General features: G+C 36.5%; 1 protein-coding gene across 3 annotated transcripts in view; it reads right to left on the bottom strand.

Moving 5' to 3' along the window:
* Window positions 1–15,361, bottom strand: part of LOC123523704 (DNA excision repair protein ERCC-6-like 2) — a 53,628-nt gene extending 38,267 nt beyond the window's left edge. For 2 of the 3 annotated variants that reach the window (XM_053539551.1, XM_053539550.1), the window contains exons 1-4: window positions 15,217–15,360; window positions 13,599–13,658; window positions 11,458–11,573; window positions 7,642–7,757 (exon numbers count right to left, since the gene is read on the bottom strand). In XM_053539551.1, coding sequence (XP_053395526.1) covers window positions 7,642–7,757; window positions 11,458–11,573; window positions 13,599–13,658; window positions 15,217–15,219 — 295 coding nt within the window. In that variant the 5' untranslated portion in view covers window positions 15,220–15,360. Of the gene's footprint in view, window positions 1–7,641; window positions 7,758–11,457; window positions 11,574–13,598; window positions 13,659–15,216 lie in introns of all 3 variants that reach the window. The other variant, XM_053539552.1, reaches the window with a different exon arrangement.
* Window positions 15,362–27,219: the final 11,858 nt, after the last annotated feature.

The following is a 27,219-nucleotide window of genomic DNA, read 5'->3' on the forward strand; positions in this document are numbered from 1 at the left end:
AAATAATATATAATGTTTTGAACCAGGTAAATTTAAGGGATATGGAGGAAAACGTAAATTCATTAGTCCAATGTTGCAAACATATAAAATCCCAAAACAGATTATAGTTATTTAAGCAATTAAAAACAATTTTAGCATTTAATATACATACATATTTAGGTCGACAATCACAAATAGTCTAGCGTACAATAATAAAAAATGTTAGTAACTAAACAAAAGTATTATTCTAAGAGTAAGGTTTGTTATGTGAATGTTTTAAGAGTGGCAATCTTGGGAATTTGCATGACAAACAGTCAGTCTGTTTTTGATATTTTCAATTTGTCTTTTATGCTACGAGTCTATAATTTATAAACAACAACAACAAAAAGAAAACAATAACAACAACAACAACAAAAAAAAATTGTTGTAGTGACAGGTCGGACCTTGAATTCTACATTATGGTTTTAAAATTGAAACAGAAACTGTTTCACCATTAATGGTAAATATATAAAATGGATGTGATTAAAGGGCTCTAATTAACAGAAATTACTGAATCATTGTTTTACTTTAATTTTAATGTTTGTATGAAAAATTTAACTGTATGGAAAAGAAACAATAACAAAATTTACATCAGAAATAGAGCGCACGAAATATCATTCAGGGCCTAATTTGTGCGTTAGACAATTTATATTTTGTCATTATGTCAGTTAGTACATCCATAAGTATCATTAATAATAATAATAAAAAAAAAATGTGTGTCAGTAGGAATACAGTTAGTACAGGATCAAGTAATTGGGCAACATAGCTGACTTGCCCTGAAGGCAAGAACCTGGTAAGGCAAGATAAAAGATGTTATAGTCATCATCATTAATTTTGAAATAAACAGAAGTTGTCAAAGGCTGCAAGTTTCTAAGACAACTTTGATTAGGTTTGTAGTAGTCAATTAGAATTTTGGGGGAATAAATTTTTCAAATTTATTGTGGCGGAAAATTCTATGACTGGGCGACCAGGCAGGCGCATGCTCTTGTAGGATATAGGTGAGATTTAATATGTTACAATCTTTCGGTGGTTTGATGTTGTTGATGATGTATTCTGCTAAGGTCGGTTGACAGTATATCGAACCATGGTTTGCTTGTCTGTTGTTAAAGTGATACTAACAGCTAGCTCTGTTAACACTTTAGTGTGTTAACCGCTAGGTCAGTTAAATTGTGTTAACCGCTAGGTCGGTTAAAGTGTGTTAACTGCTAGGTCGGTTACCGCTAGGTCGGTTTTAAGTGTGTTAACCGCTAGGTCGGTTAAAGTGTGTTAACCGCTAGGTCGGTTATAGTGTGTTAACAGCTGTGTCGATTTAAAGTGTGTTACCGCTAGGTCGGTTAACGGATACGTCAGTTTACAGTGTGAACTAGGTTTTGCCCATTACTACGTAGCGTAATTCCTAGTTTCACAAGTCCGCAGTCTGCAGTTGCTATTTTAGTCACTTTATTGATGAAAACATGCGCTTGCTTGCTCGTCAGTCAGTTGGCCTGATATCATGCGGCCTTTTCTGCCACTTATCAATATGATTGATATACAATTTTGTTCAATACCCTTTGATGTAACTTGTTTGCATGTTGAAGTGTTGACCTGGAATAAAGCACTATCGCTTATATAATGTTGCTAGTTATTTCCTTGAGAAGTCCTAAAATAAATACTGAAATCTGTTAAAAAATTATACAAATCTCTTTGCTGTAGCTTCAAAAACAAGAAAGTACGTCAGCAGGTCAGGGCTAAGAACATTAAAGATGAGTATTGAAATCTTTATCAAAAGTTACTGACGTGGTCCAAATTTCTATGCTGTTATGATCAAAACTGTAATCATCCAAATTTCAAGGCTGTATCTTAAAAAACAAGAAAGTAGGTCAGTAGGTCAAGGTCACAGTCAAATGACCCCTAATTACTTGGGGTCATCAGGTAATTATAATTAATTCTAACTCGATCCAAAGTAATTGCTATATAAACATATGGCGAAATCGCCTAAACATGAATCTACGATAAAATACAGCTGTTCCATTCCACCCTACGATTGTAACATGTCTGTGAGATTCTACTCTGCTTCCGTTGTATGCCAAGTATATACTCGACTTCTTCAGTGCTTAGAAGAACTAGTAGTAATAACAAGAGCTGTCAGTGGACAGCGCGCTCGACTATTCTCAGTGCTTGATAGTATAATATAAGCAATGAGTAAAACTTTAACATTACAATAAACATATTCGAAAAGGGGCCATAATTCAGTCAAAATGCTAGACAGAGTTGCCTTCTCCTTTTTACAGACTGGGGTCATGATGGTAAACAAGTATGCAAAATATGAAAGCAATATCTCAATGGACTTCGAAAATATTTGGGGTGGTACGCAAACTTAAACATTTATTCTAAGTCGAAAAGGGGCCATAATTCAGTCAAAATGCTTGACAGAGTTGCCTCCTACTTTTCACAGACTGGGGTCATGATGGTAAACAAGTATGCAAAATATGAAAGCAATATCTCAATGGACTTTGAAAATATTTGGGGTGGTACGCAAACTTTAACATTTGTGTGACGCTCACGCTAACGCTAACGCCAACACCGGGGCGAGTAGGATAGCTCCCCTATTCTTCGAAAAGTCGAGCTAAAAAGTACATCAAGATTTCTGAAACAAACAATTTCTAACTGATGCATTTATTTGTTTTTCATTTTTACCATATGAAAATGTATCAGCCAGTCTACACAGTACATGCACATGTACTGGTAAGTTTCAACTTCAACATCAGTGCATCTATCAGTGCATCTATATCTGGTCATGTACGTAGTTTACAATTTCTGCGTTGTAGGCACCACAGATGTCAACTAGATTCTACTTTGACAGTATATAAACTAGAAGATGCTTTTGCAAAAAAGCGCATGTCTCCCCCAATGCAAAGTGGTATAGGCAAGAAGTCAGTAGGGGTCAGGAGCGAAAGTCAAAGAGACACTGATGGTTGGCTGCAATAGGGATCATCTACTTGGCATGTCCAGTCATCCCGCTAAGTTTCAACACTCTTGGCCTAGTGGTTCTCAAGTCACTGTTCAGGCTCTTGTGACCTTGACCTTTGATCAAGTGACCCCAAAATAAATAGGGGTCATCTACTCTGCATGTCCAATCATCCTATTAAGTTTCAACATTCTAGGTCAAGTGGTTCTCAAGTTATATTCCAGAAATGATTTCACATGACCAGGCCCCTGTGACCTTGACCTTTAATAGACTGACTAAAAAATCAATAGGCGTCATCTACTCTGCATGTTCAATTATCCTATGAAGTTTCAACATTCTGGATCAAGAGATTCTCAAGTTACTGATCGGAAATGGTTATCAATGTTCAGGCCCCTGTGACCTTGACCTTTAACAGAGTGACCCCAAAATCGATAGGGGTCATCTTCTCTGCATGAACAATCATCCTATGAAGTTTCAACATTCTGGGTTGAGTGGTTCTCAAGTTACTGACCGAAATTGTTTTCCATTTCAGGCCCCTGTGACCTTGACCTTTAATAGAGTGATCCCAAAATTGATTGGGGTCATTTACTCTGCATGTCCAATTATCCTATAAAGTTTTAACATTCTGGGTCAAGAGGTTCTCAAGTTATTGATCGGAAACGGTTTTCCATGTTCAGGCCCCTGTGACCTTGACCTTTGACAGAGTGATCCCAAAATCGACAGGGGTCATCTACTCTGCATGACCAATCATCCTATTAAGTTTCAACATTCTGGGTCAAGTTGTTCTCAAGTTACTGACCGGAAATGTTTTTCAATGTTCAGGCCCCTGTGACCTTGACCTTTAACAGAATGACCCCAAAATCGATAGGGGTCATCTACTTGGCATGTACAATCATCCTATGAAGTTTCAACATTCTGGGTTGAGCAGTATTCAAGTTATTGATTGGAAATGGTTTTTAATGTTCAGGCCCCTGTGACCTTGACCTTTAACGGAGTGACCCCAAAAACAATAGGGGTCATCTACTCTACATGATCAATCATCCTATGAAGTTTCAACATTCTGGGTCAAGTGGTTCTCTAGTTATTGATCGGAAATGGTTTTCAATGTTCAGGCCCCTGTGACCTTGACCTTTGACGGAGTGACCCCAAAAACAATAGGGGTCATCTACTCTTCATGACCAATCATCCTATGAAGTTTCAACATTCTGGGTCAAGTGGTTCTCTAGTTATTGATCGGAAATGGTTTTCAATGTTCAGGCCCCTGTGACCTTGACCTTTGACGGAGTGACCCCAAAAACAATAGGGGTCGTCTACTCTAGCAGCCCTACAACCCTATGAAGTTTGAAGGTTCTAGGTCAAATGTTTCTCCAGTTATTGCTCGGAAATGAAGTGTGATGGACGGACGGACGGATGGAAGGACGGACGGACGGACGGACAGGGCAAAAACAATATGTCTCCCCCAGAGATGCTCCAATCTTCTAAGACTCAAGTGTTTATGTGTTTATATGCCGCAATGTTCTGGTGTGTATGTTGCAGTGTCATCATAGGTGAGGTGTACTATTTTTAGAAACTGCATAGATAAACTTAATAAAGTAACTACTTAATACTTTAATTAAAATTTACTGAATATCTTAATATTCCGTATTGCAACGCTTTCCAATCGTGGAGAGATTTTTATAATAGCATATGGCCAGCCGAATGGCGTATCGAGCTAAAATATAGTGCTGTAAAATGCAAATTTGCTTGGTTAGAATCGAAACAAGAGTGTCATGATGACCCTGGATCGCTCACCTGAGTAATATGTGCTACATGTTTCAAATGTCAAACTGATGCTAAAATGTTAAGAAAGTCAGTAAGTCACATTCATGGTCAATGAAATTCAGTTTTATGATCGGTGTGCAAAACTGTGTATGTCATCCAAATTTAAAGGCTGTATCTTAAAAAACAAGGCAGTAGGTCAGCAGGTCAAGGTCACAGTCAAGTGACATCATATTACTTGGGGTCATCAGGAAATTATAATTAAACAGTCTTGGAAATAGGATCAGATCATTTTTTAAGTATTTTTTTCTATATAACGCTCATATAATAATTAAGTGGCCCCGGGGCATGGCCTATTTTAACCCAAGGGGCATAATTTGAACAATTTTAGTAGAGGACTACTAGGCAACACACCATACTAAATATCAAAGGCCTAGGTCGTGTGGTTTCAGACAAGAACATTTTTAAAGTTATTTCCTATATAAGTCTATATAAAACTTGGGACCCCTAGGGCAGGGCCTCTTTTCACCCCAGGGGTACAATTTGAACAATTCTGGTATCTGTAAATAAGTCTATGTAAAACTTGGGGCCCCCGGGATGGGGCCATATTTGACCTAGGGGGATCATTTGAACAATCTTGGTAGAGGACCACTAGATGATGCTACATACCAAATATCAAAGCCCTAGGCCGTGAGAAGATTTTCAAAGTTTTCCCTATATAAGTCTATATAAACCATGTGACCTCAGGGCAGGGCCAAATTTGACCCTAGTGGGATAATTTGATCAATTTTGGTAGAGGACCATTAGATGATGCTACAAACCAGATATCAAAGCCCTAGGCCCTGTGGTTTTGGACAAGACGATTTTTTAAGTTTTTCCTTTCGGTTGCCATGGCAACCAGAGTTCTGCATGGAATTCAATTCTTTGAACAATTTTGAAAGGGGGCCACACAAGGATCATTCCTGTGAAGTTTGGTGTAATTCTGCCCAGTGGTTTTCAAGAACAAGATTTTTTTAGAAAATGTTGACGGACACACAACACACGACAGACAACGGACACTGACCAGTCACAAAAGCTCACCATAAGCCTTTGGCTCAGGTGAGCTAATAATAAATATGTTCCAATAATTTTATCAGTTAATAAAATATGGGCAGTCATTCGGATGCGAATATTAAATCACCTGTGCTACGCATCCGAACTCCTGCCCATATTTTATTAACTGATAAAATATAGGGACATATTTATTATTTCTTAAACAACCTAGGAAATATGATCAGATAATTTTTGAAGTATTTTTCCTATATAACTCATATACAAGTGACCCCAGGGGCATAATTTGAACAATCTTGTTAGAGAACCACTAGGCAATGCTACATACCAAATATCAAAGGCCTAAGCCTTGAACTTTTAGACAAGACGATTTTTTAATTTTTTTCCTATGTAAGTCTATGTAAAACTTGGGGCCCCGGGACAGGGCCTCTTTTCACCCCAGAGGCATAATTTGAACAATTATGGTAGAGGATAGGCAATGCAACATACCAAATATCAAAAGCCTAGGCCTTGCAGTTTCAGGCAAGAAGAGTTTTTTCCTATATAAGCTATAAAAGTCTATGTAAAACTTGGGACCCCCTGGGTGGGACCTCTTTTCACCTAAGGGGCATAATTTGAATGCTCTTGGTAAAGGACCACTAGGCAATGCAACAAACCAAATTTCAAAAGCCTAGGCCTTGGAGTTTCAGAACAAAAGATTTTTTGAAGTTTTTTTCCTATATAAATCTATGTAAAACTTGGTACCCCCAGGGCAAGGCCTCTTTTCACCCTAGGGATATAATTTGAATAAAATTAGTAGAGGACCACAAGGCAATGCTACATACCAAATATCAAAGGCCTAGGTCTTGTGGTTTCAAACGAGAAGATTTTTAAAGTTTTTTTTTCTATACAAGTCTTTATAAAATTGGGACCCCGAGGCAGAGCCTCTTTTCATCCCAGGGTAATAATTTGAACAATCTTGGTAGAGGACCACCAGGCAATGCTACATACCAAGTATCAAAGGCCTATGTCTTGTGGTTTAAGACAAGAAGATTCTTAAAGTTTTATCCTTCACAAGTCTATACAAGTCTATGTAAAACTCGAGACCCCCAAGGCGGGGCCTCTCTTCACCACAGAGGCATAATTCGAACAATTTTGGTAGAGGACCACTAGATGATGTCACAAACCTAATATCAAAGCCCTAGGCCCATAAGTCGAAACAAACCAAGTGACCCCCGGGGCGGAGCCATAATTGACCCTTGGGTGATAATTTGAACAATCTTGATAGAGGACCACTAGATGATGTTACATACCAAATATCAAAGCCCTAGGCCCAGTGGTTTTGGACAAGAAGATTTTCAAAGTTTTTCCCTATACAAATCTATGTAAAACATGTGACCCCCACCCAGGGCGGGGCCATATTTGACCCTAGGGGGATAATTTGAATAAACTTGGTAAAGGACCATTAGATGATGCTACAAACCAAATATTAAAGCCCCAGCTTTGGTTTTGGACAAGATGATTTTTAAAGTCTTTCCTTTCGGTTGCCATGGCAATCAGAGTTCTGTATGGAATTCATTTCTTTGACTAATTTTCAATGAGGATCATGCAAGGAACATTCCTGTGAAGTTTTATCAAAATTGGACTGGTAGTTTGGGCTGGGAGGTGTTGACGGACGCCGGACAAACACTGACCACAAAAGCTCACCCTTGAGCACTTTGTGCTCAGGTGAGCTAATGATGAAATATTTCAGTGAAAGATGTGCATACATGTTTAAGATTATCCAAGAAAATTACAAGTTGTTTAGTATGGTCCTTATCTTACATTTCTCAGGGTATGAACAAAAAGGAGTACATTGAGTATTACAGGATAATAAAGCATGTATTTACGTTTTCTTGCCATGGCCAACTCTCTCTTGTTGGCATCATGTCTCTGTCCACTTTCTATCGGCCGAATAAATTCATGAACAAAATCTGCTTGTAACCCTAAACATCCTGGCTGAGCCCTATCAAGTAAAACATTTTAATTTGTATCTAAAATATTACAGCGCGAATGATTAATTTTCATTTATGGAAAGATATCACTGTAAAATGTTAGCAAAAAAATTTACTCAAAAAATACTGTTTACAATACTCTAGAACCTAACTATGGTACCAGATAAATAATATGTGTTTGTAAAACAAGCATGCCCACAATGATGGCCTCCCAAGATCACTATGACCTTTGACCAACTAAATACAGAATCAATAGGGGTTACCTACTGACCACAGGCAATCAACCTATGAAATCTGACACCAGCAAGCCAAAGCTTTCTTCAGTTATCTATCAGAAACTGTTTTCAGTCTCAAGGTCACTGTGATCTTGACCTTTAACCTAATAACCCAAAAAAACTGTATAGGTCATCCAGTGACCAGAGGCAATCATCATATGAAATTTAACTCCTGTAAGTTATCTTCAGTTATCAATCTGAAACAGATGGACAGACAGACAGTCCAACTACTACATGCCTCCTCATTGGAAGACATAAAAACCAAAGTTTGTTTTGTACAAAATTAACCAAAACAGAATACTCCAAAAATCTGACAGATAATTAATGTAATGCAGTATAAGTCAAGACTTAATTCCTGTCTGAACACATCAGTACATAATACTCTTGAATCCTAAATTTATTGTAATACAGTAGCAGTCAGAACAAGTGAATGAAGTATTGCCATGCAATACAAAGTCCCCTACTGGAAGGCACCTAATTTTCTCTACTGCAGTATAACATAATGAAATGATATCTGTCAATGATGTATAAACAATATTGTACTATATATACAATATGTTATAACAAAACACTTGGATTAAAATTTGCATGTATAAAAACCTACAGTTGTTTTCACATGGAATTGTTTTTTTGGCCAATTATAAACAAGAGGGTCATGATGACCCTGTATCCCTCACCTGAGTAATATGAGCTACATGTTTCAAATGTCAAACTGATGATTTTTAGAATTTTTTTGGAAGATTTTCCGATGTACAATCAAGTAACCCCTACGGCGGGGCCAATTTTACCCCGGGGGTCATGATTTGAACAAAGTTTGTAAAAGTCTACTAGGCAATGTTACATATCAAATATCTAAGATCTAGGCCTTCTGGTTTATTTCTAGCAAATTTATGAAGATTTCCCTATGTATAATCAAGTAACCCCTGGAGCTGGGTCATTTGATCCTGTGGGGGGGGGGGGGGGGGGGGGGGGGGGGGGGGGTCAAGATTTGAACAAATTTTGTAAGGGTCCACTAGGCAATGCTACATGTCAAATATCTAAGCTCTAGGCCTTCTGGTTTATTTTTAGAAAATTTTGAAAAATTTTCTATGTACAATCAAACAATCAATTAACCCCATGGGGCGGGGTCAATTTGAACCCAGGGGTCATGATTTGAACAAATTTTGTAGAAGTCTACTAGGCAATGCTACATGTCAAATATCTAAGCCCTAGACCTAAAATTTTTGATGAAACATGCATGTTGTACCACAGAAAAGTGGTCTCAATTTTTCCCCAAGGCCAGTAATAAAAAAGTGACAATATAATCTATTTATAGTAATAACAAAGGGACGTAATTCTAAAAACAAGGGAGTCTTATGATGGTGAACATTTGTGCCAAGTAACATCAAAATCCCTCCATGCATGAAGAAGAAATGCTCCGGACAAAGTCATTCTTAAATTTGACTTTTGACCTCTAAGTATGACATTGACCTAAGACCTAGGGACCTGGTTCTTGCCCGTGACAATCCGTCTCATGGTGGTGAACATTTGTGCCAAGTCACATCAAAATCCCTCCATGCATGAAGAAACGAGAGCTGTCCGTAAGACAGTGCGCTCGACTTTTCTCAGTGCTTGACTCTGAATTAGAGCTTTGCCAGTAAAAAAAAATCCAAGTTAAAAAGGGACATAACTCTGTCAAAATTCAAATCAGAGTTATGGGAATTGTGTCTCCTGGTGTAGACTTTGAAAGTAAATAACTATTTTGAATTTCAAGTCAAAAGCTTTAATAGTAACAGAGATATTTGACTTTATAAAAAAAATTTAACAAAAAAAATCTAAGTTAAAAAGGGACATAATTCTGTCAAAATTCAAATCAGAGTTATGGGGATTGTTTCTCCTGGTGTAGACTTTGACGGTTAACAAGTATTTTAAGTTTCAAGTCAAAAGCTTTGATAGTAACAGAGATATTTGACTTTATCAAAAACTTGAACCAAAAATTCTAAGTTAAAAAGGGGCATAATTCTGTCAAAATTCAAAATAGAGTTATGCGGATTGTGTCTCCTGGTGTAGATTTTGATAGTTAATAATTATTTTGAGTTTCAAGTCAAAAGCTTTAATAGTAACAGAGATATTTGACTTTATCAAAAAATTTAACAAAAAATTCTAAGTGAAAAAAGGGGCATAATTCTGTCAAAATTCAAACAGAGTTATGGGGATTGTTTCTCCTGGTGTAGACTTTGATGGTAAACAAGTATTTTAAGTTTCAAGTCAATAGCTTTGATAGTAACAGAATATTTGACTTTATCAAAAACTTCAACCAATGGCGACATCGACGCCGGGGCGAGTATAATAGCTCTACTTTTTCTTCGGAAAGTCGAGCTAAAAATGCTCCAGACAAAGTCATTTTTGTATCTGACCTTTGGCCTCTAAGCGTGACCTTGACCTTAGAACTAGGACCCGGGTTTTGTGCATGACATGTTGTCTCATCCAGGGGAATATTTGTGCCAACTGATATTAAAATCCTGTCTTGCATGACAAAGTTATAGACCGGATATGAAAAAAATCCTATTGACCTTTGATCTCTCAGTGTGATCTTGACCTTTAATCTAGGGTTCTGGGTGTTGTGCATGACATGTCGTCATCATGGGGAACATTTATGCCAAGTAATATCGTAATTCCTGGATGGATGACAGAGTTCTGGACCGGACAGGACAAAAGCCCTGTTGACTTTTGACCCCCATTTATGGTCTTGACCTTTGAGCCAGGGGTCCGGGTTTTGCATATGACACATCGTCTCATCATGGGGAACATTTGTGCAAAGTGAAATTAAAATCCCTTAATGAATGACAGAGTTATGGACCGGACACGAAACAGACCCTGTTCATGCCATGTTAATATCTGACTGCTAAGTGTGACCTTGACCTTTGAGATAGGGGTCTGAAAGTTGTGCATGACACATCGTCTTATTATGAGGTACATTTGTGCCAAAAATATAAAAATCCCTTCATGGATGCGAGAGTTATGAACCAGACAGGAAAAAAGCCCTGTTGACCTTTGACTTCCAACTGTGACCTTGACCTTTGAGTTAGGGGTCCGGGTTTTTGAGCAAGACACATCGTCTCATCATGGGGAACATTTGTGCCAAGTGATATTAAAATCCCTTTATGAATGACAGAGTTATGGACTGGACACGAAATTGTGGACGGACGGACTGAATGACAGACTGACATAATGACAGAAAAGCACATTCCTATAGCCTCCGAAACTGGTTTTTAACCAGCAGGGGACTAATGAATTCCAGTCTGTACATACCAGTCAAGAATACTCAAGAACTCTTACAAATTATTCTATTGTATATTCTATAGTAATATCAAAATCGATCTGTATATACTAATCCAGAACTCGTAACAAATTATTCTGTTATGAAGTATCATTCAAATTTTCTGACTGTACATACCAGTCTAGAATACTCCAGAACTCTAAAAGATTATTCTGTAATGCAGTACCAGTCAAACCAAATCTCCTGCTGGTGTTAATTTCTCTCAACGCCTTTGTTGTTCTTGCTTTCATATCCTACAAACAACAATTTCTAACACCTAAAATGGTGTTTTAATCAGAAATATTTGTTATATTACTTTTAATGGAACTTAAGTTATCCTCCATCTTCACCTTTCACTTCATACTTGAAGTTATTCATCCGTGGTCTTACATGTATAACCCAGGAATAATTCGCTTTTGTAATTTTCAAAACAGACATGAGGGTCATGATGACCCTATATCTTTCATCTGTTTAACTTGGACTTGGAATCATCAAGATAAATATTCTGACCAAGTTTCATGCAGATAGGGTCATAAATGTGGCCTCTAGAGTGTTAACAAGCTTTTCCTTTGATTTGAGCAGGTGACCTAGTTTTTGACCACCACATGATGCAGTTTCCAAGATGACCAAGGAATCATCACATTCTGACCAAGTTTCATGAAGATAGGGTCATAAATGTGGCCTCAAGAGTGTTAACAAGCTTCTCCTTTGATCTGACCGGGTGACCAAGGTTTTGACCCCATATGACCCAGTTTTGAACTTGGCCTTGAAATCATCAAGATATACATTCTGACCAAGTTTCATGAAGATAGAGTCATAAATATAACCTCTATGGTGTTAATAAAGCTTTACCTTTGATCTGACCTGGTGACCTAGTTATTGATTCCACATGACACAGAGTCTAACTTGGCCTAGAGATTATCAAGATAAATATTCTGTGCAAGTTTGTATCAAATCAAAGCACAGAAAATTTTGCGCCTTTCAGGGGCAGTAACTCTAGAACCCATGATGGGATCTAGCTGGTTTTCGAAAGCAAGTGAGATCTTATTGTGCCTTAAGTTGTGTGTAAGTGCGGTTAAAATTAAATGTAAAATGTCTACTCTAACATGTTCACAAAGTAAAAATTAACAAATTATGGCTCTTTCACTCCTGGAACGTATGACTGGATCTGATGGATTCATCATGGAATCCAAGATCTATTGTTGTTAAAGATATTTTGCAAGTTTGTATCAAATCAAACCATAAATGAAGTCTTTTTTGCCCTTAAAGGGACCATAACTCTGCAACCCTTGATGGAATCTGGCCAGTTTTCGGAAAGAACTGAGATATTATGCCAATACCAGTTGTGTACAAGTTCAATTAAAATTGATTGCAAAATGTGGTCTCTATCATTTTTACAAGCAAAAATAGCAAATTTTGGCCCTTTAAGGGATCATAACTCTGGAACCCATGATGGGATCTGGCCAGTTTTAGAGAAGAACCAATACAAGTTTGATTAAAATTGATTGCAAAATGTGGTCTCTATCGTGTTCACAAGAAATTGTGGATGGACGACTGATGGACAGACAGATGACGGACAAAGGGCGATCACAAAAGCTCACCTTGTCACTATGTGACATGCGAGCTAATAAAGCAGACACAAGAGGAAATCAAATAAGCTGTAGACTTTCTTCAAAAATTAAGTAACAACAAACTACAGCTATTACTGAATGTGATAAATACACCCATAACACTGCTTTATCAAAGGATTAAAGGGAGCAAAACTACAATGTTTCCACCAACCCTGAAAAGTATGTGACCATGTGTATCAAATTTCATTGTAATCCCTTTTGTGAAGAAAGTTTGCACCACAAATTTTTGCATATCCAAAAGCAACAAATTAAGCAAAATAACCGTTAACTGACTCTTATAATAAAACTTTCCATTATGTTTATTGTGTGTGGTTATAGCAAGTATATACTTACAATGAAGACATCAGACATGGATCTGTCGGAATTTTAATAACAATGAACCTTAATCAGTCAGAATTTCAGTGTTGGAATTTCAGCAACTACCTACCTTGACCTGTCGGAATTGTTGCAACTACATACCTTAATTCATCAGAATTTCAGCGTTAGAATTTCAGTATCAACATACCTTGATCTGTCAAAATTTATGCAAATATGCACCTTGACCTGTTGGAATTTCAATGTTAGAATTTTAGCATTTAAATACCTTGATCTGTTCATCTTTTAGCAACTACATTCCTTGATTTGTTGGAATGTTCAGCAATTACCTACCTTGATTTTATGAACTTCATCAACAATTACAGCATCCCAGGCCACTGAGTTCAAATCCGCCTGTTCGAATAAATAAAAGTTAGTCTGCTTAAAACCAATATAACAAGTTTCAACAATTTGTCTGATATGAGTTATTGTGTTCTTTAAACAGTATTTCTATTTGTAATTAGGTAAGTAAACCTTACCAGGTTTTTTATTCTCTACCAGCACTGATCTATTCTCTGTAAGTAACAGTGAGATCAGCATTTTTTTGTTCCTTTCTCTCTGTCAATCTGCCATGAAGAACATTTACTTCACTTTAAAATCTAGCTTGAGTTCTTTCCATTCAAAGTCTTGTACGATACCTAACTGTATGGACCCCAGTGTTATACCTGTAAGGACTATTGTGCTATACCTGAACATATGGATGCCAGTGCTATATGGATCAGATGTCTATACCTACCTATATGAAACCCAGTACTATACCTAACCATGTGGACTTCAGTGCAATACCTAACTATGTGGACCCAGTGTTACACCTAATCATGCAGACTCCAGTGCTAACTATGTGGTCCAAGAAAAGTATCTAACCATGTGGACCCCAGTACTATACCTAACCATGTGGACTTCAGTGCAATACTTAACTATGTGGACCCAGTGCTACACCTAATCATGTGGACTCCAGTGCTAACTATGTGGACCAAGAACAGTATCTAACCATGTGAACCCCAGTGCTATACCTAATCGTGTGTACTCCAGTGCTATACTTATCTACATGGACCCAGCGCTGATTCTAACCATGTGGACCCGAGTGCTATATCTATCCGTGTGGACACGAGTGCTATATCTAACCATGCGGACTCCAGTGCTATACTGTAAAATCATTTAATTTCATGGGCATGTAATTTCGTGGTTTTGGTCAAAACGGCAATTTCTTGGGGATATGAATTCGTGGATTTCAACCTTTGAACATAAAATGAATGGGAATTTTACATGTTTGTTGGGATTAAATTTCGTGGACTGACTCAACCACGAAATCCACAAAACTAGTCCCCCACGAATATGAATGATTTTGCAGTACCTAATTATGTCGACTCAAGTGCTATACTTAACTATGTGGATCCAGTGCTGTATCTAACAATGTGGACCCAACTGCTAAACAACTGTGGGCATCAGTGCTATACCTAACCATGTGTATCCTAGTGCTATACCTAACTGTGTGGACCCCAGTGCTATACCTAACTGTGTAGACCCCAGTGCTTTACCTGTGTGGACCCTAGTGCTTTACCTAACCATGTGGACATCAGTGCTATATCTAACCATGTGTATCCTAGTGCTATACCTAACTGTGTGGACCCCAGTGCTATACCTGTGTGGACCCAAGTGCTATACCTCTGTGGACCCTAGTGCTTTACCTAACCATGTGGACATCAGTGCTATATCTAACCATGTGTATCCTAGTGCTATACCTAACTATGTGGACCACAGCAAAACTTACCATCAGATTTAATACAAATAATTTCTTATCAAATATTTTCAGATTAACTTTTTTATTATATTCATTAGAATTTAGAATAATCATTTACAAAGCACTAGTTACAGTAAAGTTTTTGCATTCTCTCTAACTTTAATAACTCACCATATGTTCTCTAAATGTTTCAAATGTGGTTACAATGATTTCTAACTTTCCTTTCTTTATTTCTTTTAAACATTCAGCTTTGTCTGTTCCATGATATTTTCTGGAAAAAAAGTAAATTTCTAGATTGATTTAGAGCCCTTTTTTCTGTCCCTGTTCTCTTTGGATAAGGCAAGGGGGATAATAAGGACATGCCAGTTTCTGTGTCTATATTGCAGTATTTCCCTTGTCAACCAGTGTAAAGACAGTGTAAACAATATTATCCAATATAATAATATATTTATCTTTAATCAAATATTGGTACAAAAATTATGTGACGGTTCAAAACAATGTATAAAAAGATAAGCTAATCTTATCAATTCACTTTGCAGTACATGTAAGGTAATATTTGAGCGAATCAGAATGAAAAATGTTATAAAACTGTTAAAACAGAGGAGGTAAAAACACCTATAAACATTAATTAACATATTTAGAGCAATCTAAATTTGAACGGAATAATAATCAATTTGCCAACAAAGATAACCTGGTTTCATACCTATTTTCAATCATCCAAGATATGCTAGTTTACCAAAATTCATAAAAATTGTATTTACTGCGAAATTGTTTATTTTTGTTAGCATATTTATTTTAGTATCACCTAATAATGGCTTTACAAGGCCTTATATTTGTGGATATGTAATGCAAAATTCTGAGAGAGGAGCCAGTCAGCATAGTTGTAACAGTTACTTCAATTTATTTCTAGGATGTTTCAACAACCTGGTTATATTGAGAATGTGTCACTGAGACTGTCCGAGGTTCTTGCTGATATAGGCGTGGTTGAGAGAATACATTTTGTAGTTCTGAAAAGAAGGTCGTGCCTACTTATGGAATCTATACAAATAATATCATTTCAACAATAGGATGTGAATGGTTCAATATACTACTTAGGCAGTCAGTCTGAGGGTACAACTACACTGGCACTCAAGTCAGACACTGATGAACTTATCTGTCATTATACTTTAATGTGATACAAGACTGGGCTGACTGGGAACCTGGTGTAAGCAATTTTTCGATGATCCAGGATGAGACTGTATCACCTGGTTACTGTCTACTACAATGTCTAAGACATTATGCTCCTCTTCCATACAATGATGTACCTAATGAACACTATTTCAGAGACAGAACAGGAAGAACACTGTTAAGGAACATAATCATGACTGCAGTACCAGCTACATGTTTTGAGGGAGGAGTAAGACATGGTCCAGCATATGCACAACATATGCCTGGGTTTACTGACACTGACACTGTTGGTGCTTTACCCTGTAAATCATGGCCTCAACCAGCTAGACAATGGTTAGACCAGCAAGGTGTAGGTCAGTGGCCTTCAGATGACATGAAGAGATATTGCAGCAACACTGGATGTTTTGTTGTTGGTGTTGGAAGCAAGGGCAGTGACCATGAAGAGCTTGAATGGAGAATATCAATATCTCTAGCAGAAAGGTGTTTAATATTTAATCTAAATATTACACAGATTCGATGTTACATCTTGATGAAGATGATATTAAAAACCTTCATCAAACCACACTTTGTTGACGCGATTTCAAGTTTCATGTGTAAAACAGTTCTGTTCCATTGTATTGCCAATACACATTCTAACATCTGGAGAGAAAATAACTTACTTGTTTACCTATCATTGTGTTTATGTGCCCTGTACAACTGTATTTTGAATGAAAACTGTCCTCATTTTATCAAACCTGAAAACAACTTGAAGCAAGTATATTATTTCTCATGAATCTAAACCATACATTCTTGAAATACTGTGGAATATCATAAACAGTGAAGGGAGAGCATTACTGCAGATTGAATGTGATCATCTTGGTTTAAGGATTCAGCAGAAATTGAATGTTTTGGTCTCATTCAGATCAGGTGACATCATTTCAGGACAATTTTTAACAAGAGTTGTCCGTAAGACAGCACGCTCGACTTTTCTCAGTGCTTGACTCTGAATTAGAGCTTTGCCCGTAAAAAAAATCCAAGTTAAAAAGGGCCATAATTCTGTCAAAATTCAAATCAGAGTTATAGGGATTGTTTCTCCTAGTGTAAACTATGATGGTACATAACTATTTTGAGTTTTAAATCAAAAGCTTTTATAGTAACAGAGATATAATTGACATTATCGAAATTTTTAACAAACAAGAGCTGTCAGAGGACAGCAATGATCGACTATTCAACAGCCTTGTCAAGTGAGTGAATATTAAAGTCCAAAAAAGGGGCATAATTTTGTAAAATTGCAAAACAGGGTTATGGAACCTGTACAATGCATATCAGCTCATGACAATGGAGAATTGTGTGAAGTTTCAATCCTTTCCCATTAGTGGGTACTGTGATACCAGCTTACATACAAAAACTGATATTCAGACAAAAGAAATAAATAGATTAGACAAACAATGTTCCTGTATTACTATGATTTCGATAAGTCTTGCACTAAATGGCAATATATGAGCCAATTTCAAAGTCCAAAAACGGCCATAATTCAGTCAAAATAGTTATGTACTCTTGCCTACAGATGGAAATCATAATGATAAACAAGTGTTCAAAGTTTAAAAGCCATATGTCAAATAGTTTTGACAAAACATGGACTTGTATGAAAACAGAACTAATTTCAAAGTCCAAAAAGGGCCATAATTCAGCCAAAATAGATGACAGAGTTATTTTCCCTTTCCTACAGATAGAGACTATTATACTAAACAAGTGATAAAAGTTTCAAAGCCATATGTCAAACACTTTACAAAAAAAATAAACTGGTACGAAAAACTTAACCAAGATTTCTAAGTCAAAAGGGGCCATAATTCAGCCAAAATCCTTGATGGAGTTATGTACTCTTGCCTATGACTGGACATGGTGATGGTAAACAGGTGTTGAAAGTTTCAAAGCTTTATCTCAAAAGACTTTGTCAAAATATGAACTGGTACGAAATATTAACCAAGATTTCTAAGTCAAAAGGGGCCATAATTCAGCCAAAATCCCTGATGGAGTTATGTACTCTTGCCTATAACTGGCCATGATGATGGTAAACAAGTGTTGAAAGTTTTAAAGCTTTATCTCAAAAGACTTTGTCAAAATGTGGACTGGTACGAAAAACTTAACCAAGATTTCTAAGTCAAAGGGGCCATAATTCAGCCAAAATGCTTGATGGAGTTATGTGCTCTTGCCTATAACTGGCCATGTGATGAATGGTAAAACAAAGGTTGAAAAGTTTAATAGCTATATCTCAAAAGACTTTGTCAAAAATGTGTGATGGTACTGTTGAAAAAACTTTAACCAAGGATTTTTGGGACGCAACGCCGTGGTGAGTAGGATAGCTCTACTTATTCTTCGAATAGTCGAGCTAAAAATAAGCAAAGAGCATTTTCAAACCTTATCAGAATCACTGACCAGGTACCTAACCTTGGACACAGGGAAACAGCCCTGAACCTACTAAGACAGTGTATGGAACAAGTGGACAGAGCTAGAAATGCTTTATGTTGTTACTTATTATCCCTATATCTAGGGGAGAGAAACAATGCTGCCAAGTTCCATATCTGTAGTCTTGCTGTCTACTTTGATAAATGACCATTAGTTTAGAATGAACAAGCAAGTTCTTTAAACAGTAAGTTTGTCCATATATCATAAGTAACCAGTAAGAGACATAAATATTCAGGCAGTTGTTGACAAACAGAATATCATTTCAATCTTATAGTGTACTGATAAGGTCTCCTTTAAAGGCAAATTGTTTTTTATACCAGTGCTGGTACTAACAGATCATTTCATATTTCTCCAGTAAAACAGTGTATGAAAGTATAAAAAATATTTTGCACATATATCATATCATGTATCTGATTTATATAAGTGATTTATTTACAGAAAACTGAAACTTTTAAATGATACAATTTAAGATTTTTCTGTCTTCCAAAAATGTTGCTGTAAACAATGCTAAAGATGATTTGTCTTCCTTTCAAAATAAGAGCCTTGTATTGCTCAAACTTTACATAGTTGTAAGAAAGGCATTAACTTTCTGACAAAGTTTTAATAAGAGGGCCAACATGGCCATAGGTCGCCCACCTGTGTAACACACCATAACAGTGTAAACATGTTTTACCTAGTGATTTCATGGAGACAAATATTCTGACCAATTTTCATTAAGATTGGACCAAAACATGTGGCCTCTTGAGTGTGAACAAGCATTTCCTTTGATTTGACCTAGTTACCTAGTTTCTTATCCCACATGACCCAGATTCGAACTTGTCCAAAATTTTAATGAAAACAAACATTCTGACAAAGTTTCGGGAAGATCAGAGCAAAAAAAGTGACCTCTAAGAGTGTATACAAGCGTTTCCTATGATCTGACCTAGTGACCTAGTTTTTGATCCAACATGACCCAGATTTCAAATCATCTAAGACTTCATGATAACAAACATTCTGACCAAATTTGATGAAAATAGAATCAAAAAAGTGCCCCCTATGGTGTAAACAAGCTTATTGTTTGATTTGACCTGGTGACCTAGTTTTTGACCCCACATGACCCAGATAAAAATTCATATGCTATTTCATGCAGACAAACATTCTGGCCAAGTTTCATGCACATCAAGTGATAACAAGCTATCCTCTGATCTGACTGGGTGACCTAGTTTTTGACTCCATATGACCCAGTTTAAAACTTGGCCTAGGAATCATCAAGATAAACATTCTGACCAAGTTTCATGAAGACAGGGTCATAAATTAGGCCTGAATAGTGTTTTTGACCCATTACCCGGTTTCGATCCAGGCCTAGAGATCATCAAGATAATCATTCTGTGCAAGTTTGTATCAAATCAAAGCATAAATGAAACCTCTATGTGGCTGAAAGGGCAAAAATAGAAAATTTTGCTGCTTTCAGGGGCAGTAACTCTAGAACCCATGATGGAATCTAGCCAGTTTTCGAAAAGACCCTAGATCTTATTGTGACTTAAGTTGTGGTTAAAATCAAATATAAAATGCCAATTCTATCATGTTCACAAGGTAAAAATTACCAATATTTGGCTCTTTCAGGGGTCAATCAGGGGCTGTAATTCCCGAACCTATGATTGGATCTGACAGATTCATCATGGAATGCAAGAGTTACTGTTGTTGAAGTTATTTTGCAAGTTTGTATCAAATCAAACTGTAAATGAAGTCTCTATATGGCTGCAAAAGCCAAAATAGCAAAATTTGGCCCTTTAAGGGGCCATAACTCTGGAACCCATGATGGGATCTGGCCAGTTTTCGAAAGGAACCAAGATATTATGCCAACACAAGTTGTATGCAAGTTTGATTATAGTCGATTGCAAGATGTTATCTCTATCATGTTCACAAGCCAAAAATAGCAAATTTTGGTCCTTTAAGGGGCCATGACTCAAGAATCCATGAAGAGATCTGGCCAGTTTTCAAAATAAACTGAGATATTATGCGAATACAAGTTGTGTGCAAGTTTGATTAAAGATGATTGCAAAATGTGGTCTCTATCGTGTTCACAAGCCAAAAATAGCAAATTTTGGTCCTTTAAGGGGCCATAACTCTTGAACCCATGATGAGATCTGGCTAGTTTTTGAAAAGGAACCAAGATATTATGCCAATACAAGTTGTGTGCAAGTTTAATTGAAGTTGATCGCAAAACGTGGTCTCCATCATGTTCACAAGCCAAAAATGGCAAATTTTGGCCCTTTATGGGGCCCATAACTCTAGAACCGATATATATCCTGGATCGTTCACCTGAGCAATATGAGCCACATGTTTTAAATGGCAAACTGATGCTAAAATATTAGAAAGTAGGTCAGTAGGTCACATTCATGGTCACTGAAAGTCAGTTTTAAGATCGGTATGCAAAACTGTACATGTCATCCATATTTCAAGGCTGTATCTTAAAAAACAAGAAAGTAGTCAGTAGATCAAGGTCAAAGTCAAGTGACCCCTAATCTCTTGGGTTCATCAGGTAATTATAATCAAACAGTCTAGGAAATATGATCTGACAATTATTGAAGTATTTATTCCTATATAACTCTTATAACAAGTGACCCCCAGGAAGGGATCTATTTTCACCCCAGGGGCATATTTTGAACAATCTTGTTGGAGATCCACTAGGAAATGCTACATACCAAACATCAAAGGCCGAGGCCTTGAACTTTCAGACAAGTAGCTTTTTATATTTTTTTTCTAAAAAGGTCTATGTTAAATTTGGGACCCCCTAGGGCTTAGGGTTAGGGTTAGGGTTCCCCCCAGGGGCATAATTTGAACTGTTTTGGTTCAGGAAGGCAATGCAAATACCAAATATCAAAAGCCTAGGCCCTGCAGTTTCAGGCAAGAAAATCTTTTGTTTTTTTCCTAAAATAAATCTATGTAAAAATGCCTCCCCCGCCCCCCCACGGGCAGGGCCTCTTTTCACCCCAGAGTTATAATTTGAACAATTTTGGTAGAGGACCAGAGAAGACAATGCTACATACTAAATATCAACGGCCTAGGTCTTGTGGTTTTAGACAAGAAGATCTTTAAAGTTTTTTCCTATATAAGTCTACGTAAAACTTGTGACCCCAGGGCAGGGCCTCTTTTCACTCCAGGGGCAAAATCTGTTCAATCTTCACAGAGGACCATTAGATGATGACACATGCCAAATATCCAGGCTCTATGCCTTGCAGTTTTGGCCAAGAAGATTATTTAAACAAGAGCTGTCGGCAGACAGCAACGCTCGACTATTCAACAGCCTTGTTAATTGAATGAATACAAAAGTCGAAAAGGGGGCATAATTTTGGAAAAAGGGTTATGGAACCTTCACAGTGCTTATCAGCTCATGACAGTTAACAAGTGTGTGAAGTTTCGATCCTTTCCTATTAGTGGATACTGAAATACCAGCTTAAATAAAAAAACTTAACAAAAAACTGCTAATTCGAAAAAGGGGCATAATTTAAAAAAAAATGCAAAGTAGAATTATGGGACCTGTACAGTGCATGTCAGATCATGACAATGAACAAGTGTGTGAAGTTTCAATCTATTCCCATAAGTGGATACTAAGATACCAGCTTACATACAAAAACTTAACCAAAAACTGCTAAGTCAGAAAAGGGGCATAATTTTGAAAAAATGCAAAGTAGAGTAATGGGACCTGCACAGTGCATGTCAAATCATGACAGTGAATAAGTGTGTGAAGTTTCAATCCATACCAATTAGCGGGTACTGAGACACCAGCTTACATACAAAAACTTAACCAAGAATTTCTAAGTCGAAAAAGGGGCATAATTTTGTAAAAAAGCAAAACAGAGTTATGGAACCTGTGCAATGTATGTCTGTTTATCACAATGAATAAGTGTGTGAAGTTTCAATCCATTCCCACAAGTGCTTACTGAGATACCAGCTTACATACAAAACCTTAACCAAATCGGGACACAACCACAGACGCCGATGCCGACGCATGGGTGAGTCCAATAGCCCTACTATTCTTTGAATAATCAAGCTAAAAATTCCTTTTGGTTGCAATGGCAACCAGAGTTCTGCATGGGTTTCAATTCTTTGAACAATTTTGAAAGGGGACCACCCAAGGATCATTCCTGTAAAGTTTGCTGTAATTCTGCATGGTGGATTTCAAGAAGATTTTTTTAGAAAATGTTGACGGATGGACGACGCACCGTGGACAATCGACATTGAGCAGTCACAAAAGCTCACTATGTGCCTTTGACTCAGGTGAGCTAACAAGAGCTGTCTGAGAACAGCAAAACTCATGTTTTGAAAAGCCTTGTCAGTTGAATGGACAGAAGTTGGAAAAGGGGCATTTTTGTAAATGCAAAGCAGAGTTATGAAACAGAGTGATATATGTAATAAGGTCTTATCCAGTAGTGGTACTGAGATATACCAGCTACAAAAAAAAAACTTAACCAAAATTGCTAATGTCAAACAGACACGCCTAAGTCGGGTACTGACCTTTCATTGAATTTTATTGTGATAAAGAATATTGACCTACCATTCTTATTCTAAGTCCAAAAAGGGCCATCATTCTTGGCAAAAGCAAGTAAGTTATGTTCTTGATGTTCAGTATCCACTTATGAAGGTTGAAAACTGTTTGCAAGTTTTATAAAGCTATAGCTTTATAGTTTATGGTACGATTTGACTTAAACAATATATCAACAAGAAATTTGATTTATCTAAGTCCAAAAGGTGGCAATTAATTATTGCAAAAAAGCAATAAAGATGAGTTTATTTGCTAACTGTACAGGGTCATGCTTATGATGTCAACAAGTGTATTGCAAGTTTCAAACAATAGCTTGATAGTTTAAGACGAAAATTACCTAAACATAAAACTAACCAACGAAAATCTTAATTTATCTAAGTCCAAAAGGGCCATAAATCTTGCAAAAAGCAGGATGAGTTATGTTTCTTGCTTACAGGTCAACCATGATGGAACAATTATGCAAGTTAAAGCAACAGCTTTGATGTTTAGGATAAAAAGCTGACTATAACATAAAACTTAACCAAGAAAAAAACTGAATTTTCATAAGTCCAAAAAAGGGCATAAAATCTTGCATTTAAAGCAGATGGAGATATGTTTCACTAGATTGTACAAGGTCTTCTGCTTATGAGATCCTGAAAATACCAAGTTTCAAAGCAATAGCTTTGTAGTTTAGGAGAAAAGTTGACCTAAACTCAAACTGAACCCAAGAAATCTGATATTTTCATAAGTACAAAAGGGCCATTAAAATCTTGCAAAAAAGCAAGATGAGTTCAAAGTTTTTGCTATACAGGGACAGCTTAAGATGAGTAACCAAGTATCCAAGTTTCAAAGCAATAGCATTTATAGTTAAGAGAAATACGACCTTAACATAAAATTAACCAGGACAACTGCCAACGCCGACGCCGATGCCATCGAAACGCTCTAGGATACAATAACTCATCATTATTTATTTCAAAAAATACAGATGCAGCAATAACAGGGATAATTTTGTTAACAATGCATAAGGTTTATGGACCCAGATGCACTGCTGTCAATACACAAGGTTCTCAATTCATAGTTCATAGAGATACCAGCTAACATACAAAACTATAACTAAATGGGGACCCAGTGCCCGAAGTACAGTATAAGTCAAAGTAACTAACCTATATCTTGAAATAGTCAAGCATCAAATTTCTTGATAAGTTTGACTAGTTGGGACACTCCACTCCTCTAATATTCCAAGATATTCCAGTCAATCTTGTGTAGTTATACTCAGTTTTTTAGACAAGTGGACATTGGATGGACCACCTGACTGAGCTGATGGTTCAGTTTTCTGTTGACAATTATTCATGAAGTGTCAGTAACAATATATATATCTTTAAAGTCTACTTCTGCTTTGTTTGAGTCCAATGATGTTCAGCGTGAATCATTTGTCTTGATTTCACTTTCTCAAGTCACATAACTGTGAATATAATGTGATTAAAAACAGTCACTTTCATAAAAATAGAAAAAACCTCTTGACATACCTAGACAGTTGAAGTAACCCCCATGTTTGCAAGCTCCCTAGCCAGTTTATAAGCACACCCTGACCAATAATGAGAAATGGATCCCTTTACTGACATTATCCCTTCCTTATTAACCTAGCAGAATCTGACACTGAAATACCATCATTACCGCTTCAATACTGTCACAAGCTTTAAACTAAATATTTGAGATAATGAAAGAACCCAGGTTATCAACATTTAATGTTCATTCAAACAGTGAATACAAAACGCAGCCAAACATAAATACAGAAAAATTAATGAAACTCAAACATGTATATTTCTTTGCAGATTTGCAAACATTTTATTGTCCCTACAAACAGTCAGAAGTTTAAACAAACAGTTCATGCAACAAGAGAACAATCTGGCATTAATGAGAGTCAGTAACAATACTGCCTGTATTCTGTCAGAACTAGTGAACTCAATCACAACAGATCAATGGTCAATCATCTTACCTCATTTTCACTTATTTTAACAATCTCTTAATTCTCTACCAAAAAGCAAGTTTTAAAACTATGTGTACCTTCGAAATTCATTCATTTTGAATCTATCATATTTATACTAATGCTAAAAATATCTCTATCTTGGTTGAGCAACAAAGATAGAAATTTCTAATTATGAAAATACCACCAGTGAAAATCTTATATGTATTAAGCACTCAATGAACATAAATAAGTGTAAACATCACATGATCAAGTTTCAAACAAATACATCACTTAACCATCTAATTAACTTACTTGAAAACTTTATATGCATTTATACTTTATTTAGTGAAAAAGATTTCAATCATGAACATAAGACCTTACAATTTTACTCATGGCTACACTAGTTGAGAAAATAAGTACTGCATCAGTTATTTACTTGGTGAAAGATATATCGATCTTACACTGAATTTAACAAATACTAGTATTCTCTATATACAAACTCCAACCTTTCTGATAAATTTAGGTTTTTGTCTCATCACATCCACTCTGTTTCCCAGCTTCCCTAGCAATGCAGATAGAAATCCTATCACCTGAAACAAAAATAAGGGAACCAGTCAAAGCACTGTTGTTTTGAAAAATTATTTGAATTGTGTAGGATTACAGGCATTGATCAGATTATAAACTGGATTCTAACTGTCTCCATTGAATCAACAGTAGAATTCAAAATATTTTTGTTATAATCATAAAAACTTTAATGTTACAGACAAAAACCAGCAAATAAAAATGTGAAGTACCACCTTATGTATTTGTGTGGTTTGCAGCTTCCTTATTCATGTTCAGGGTACAGACAGTAATAAGCAAACTCAGTAAATTGGTATCCCCACTGGATAACGGTCTCACCCTTGAAAAAGCATTCTCAGCCTATAAAAATCACTTAGATCCTCAAAATGGATGTCAGTTTGGTCTTAATGAATATGTCAACATATGAATAATATATATGTACTATACATGTAAGTACAAAGGGCCATTAACCTTTTCTTCCTCAAACAACCTATAGTAATATTTATAGGGTAGCATTTCCCTGTAAGCTGGTAAAAATTTTTCATACCATAATTCATTTTAATACTGCCAAAATCCTATGTACTTTTAGAAATTACAGCATTCTTAACTGACACTAGACAACACAAGACTACATTCTTCTCCCTTCAAAGCAAGGTATAATAAAGTTTAACCTGTACAGTTTTTCCCAGTCCCATATCATCTCCTAGAATTGCCCCTCTATCCTCCATATAGTGACTATACAGAAACTTGATACCTTCCCTTTGGTAATCCCTCAAATACTGATTTAAGGTTCCTGGTACCTAAAATAAACAGTAGCAATGTATTCCCTCATGTATTACAATATACCAGATTTATACAGTGCCCTTTTCATGACAAGCACGTTCAAAGGCCCTTTACATACATTTCAGGTAAATATTTTCTCACTCTAAAATATCAATCAAATGTGGCTACTGTAAAAGCGACCAGTTGTAGAAACTTATTGATATAGTTATGAATTTTGCATAATATCCAAATAAATTACCAGTTTAGAAGGGAGTATACAATTATAACACATAAAATAATAGAGAAAGTCAACACTATCTTCGCTATTTACCAATATCTTGTACTTTAAAACAGGGCTCAAGCTAGGTCCAATATTTCTTCTTTAAGCTGATTTAGGAAGAAATGGGGAGACTTTAGGGAGAACTGGGGAGACTTCAGGGAGAATAGTGGAGACTTCTGGGAAAATTGGGGAGATTTTAGGGAGAAGTGCATTATTTTTTTATTTCAATCTCAAAGTAAACAAAAATCTTGTGAAGTGATTCCAAAAATGGCTATAATTTCAGCTGAAGCTGTAAGTGTAACCCGCCAATTTTTTGTGTGTATATGTTACATATCATTTGTAAAAGGCTCATATTTCATCATATATTTTTCAGTCTGGATTGTTTTAAGATGAGATCAGTGTTTTTTTTCGTCTGGTCATATTTTTTTCATTCCAATACCCGTGCCTGTGTGAACAGTATCTCACTTGAATGAAAATGGAAGTAAATTG

Source organism: Mercenaria mercenaria, chromosome 3 (assembly GCF_021730395.1).
Source record: "Mercenaria mercenaria strain notata chromosome 3, MADL_Memer_1, whole genome shotgun sequence".
Lineage (NCBI taxonomy): Eukaryota > Metazoa > Mollusca > Bivalvia > Venerida > Veneridae > Mercenaria > Mercenaria mercenaria.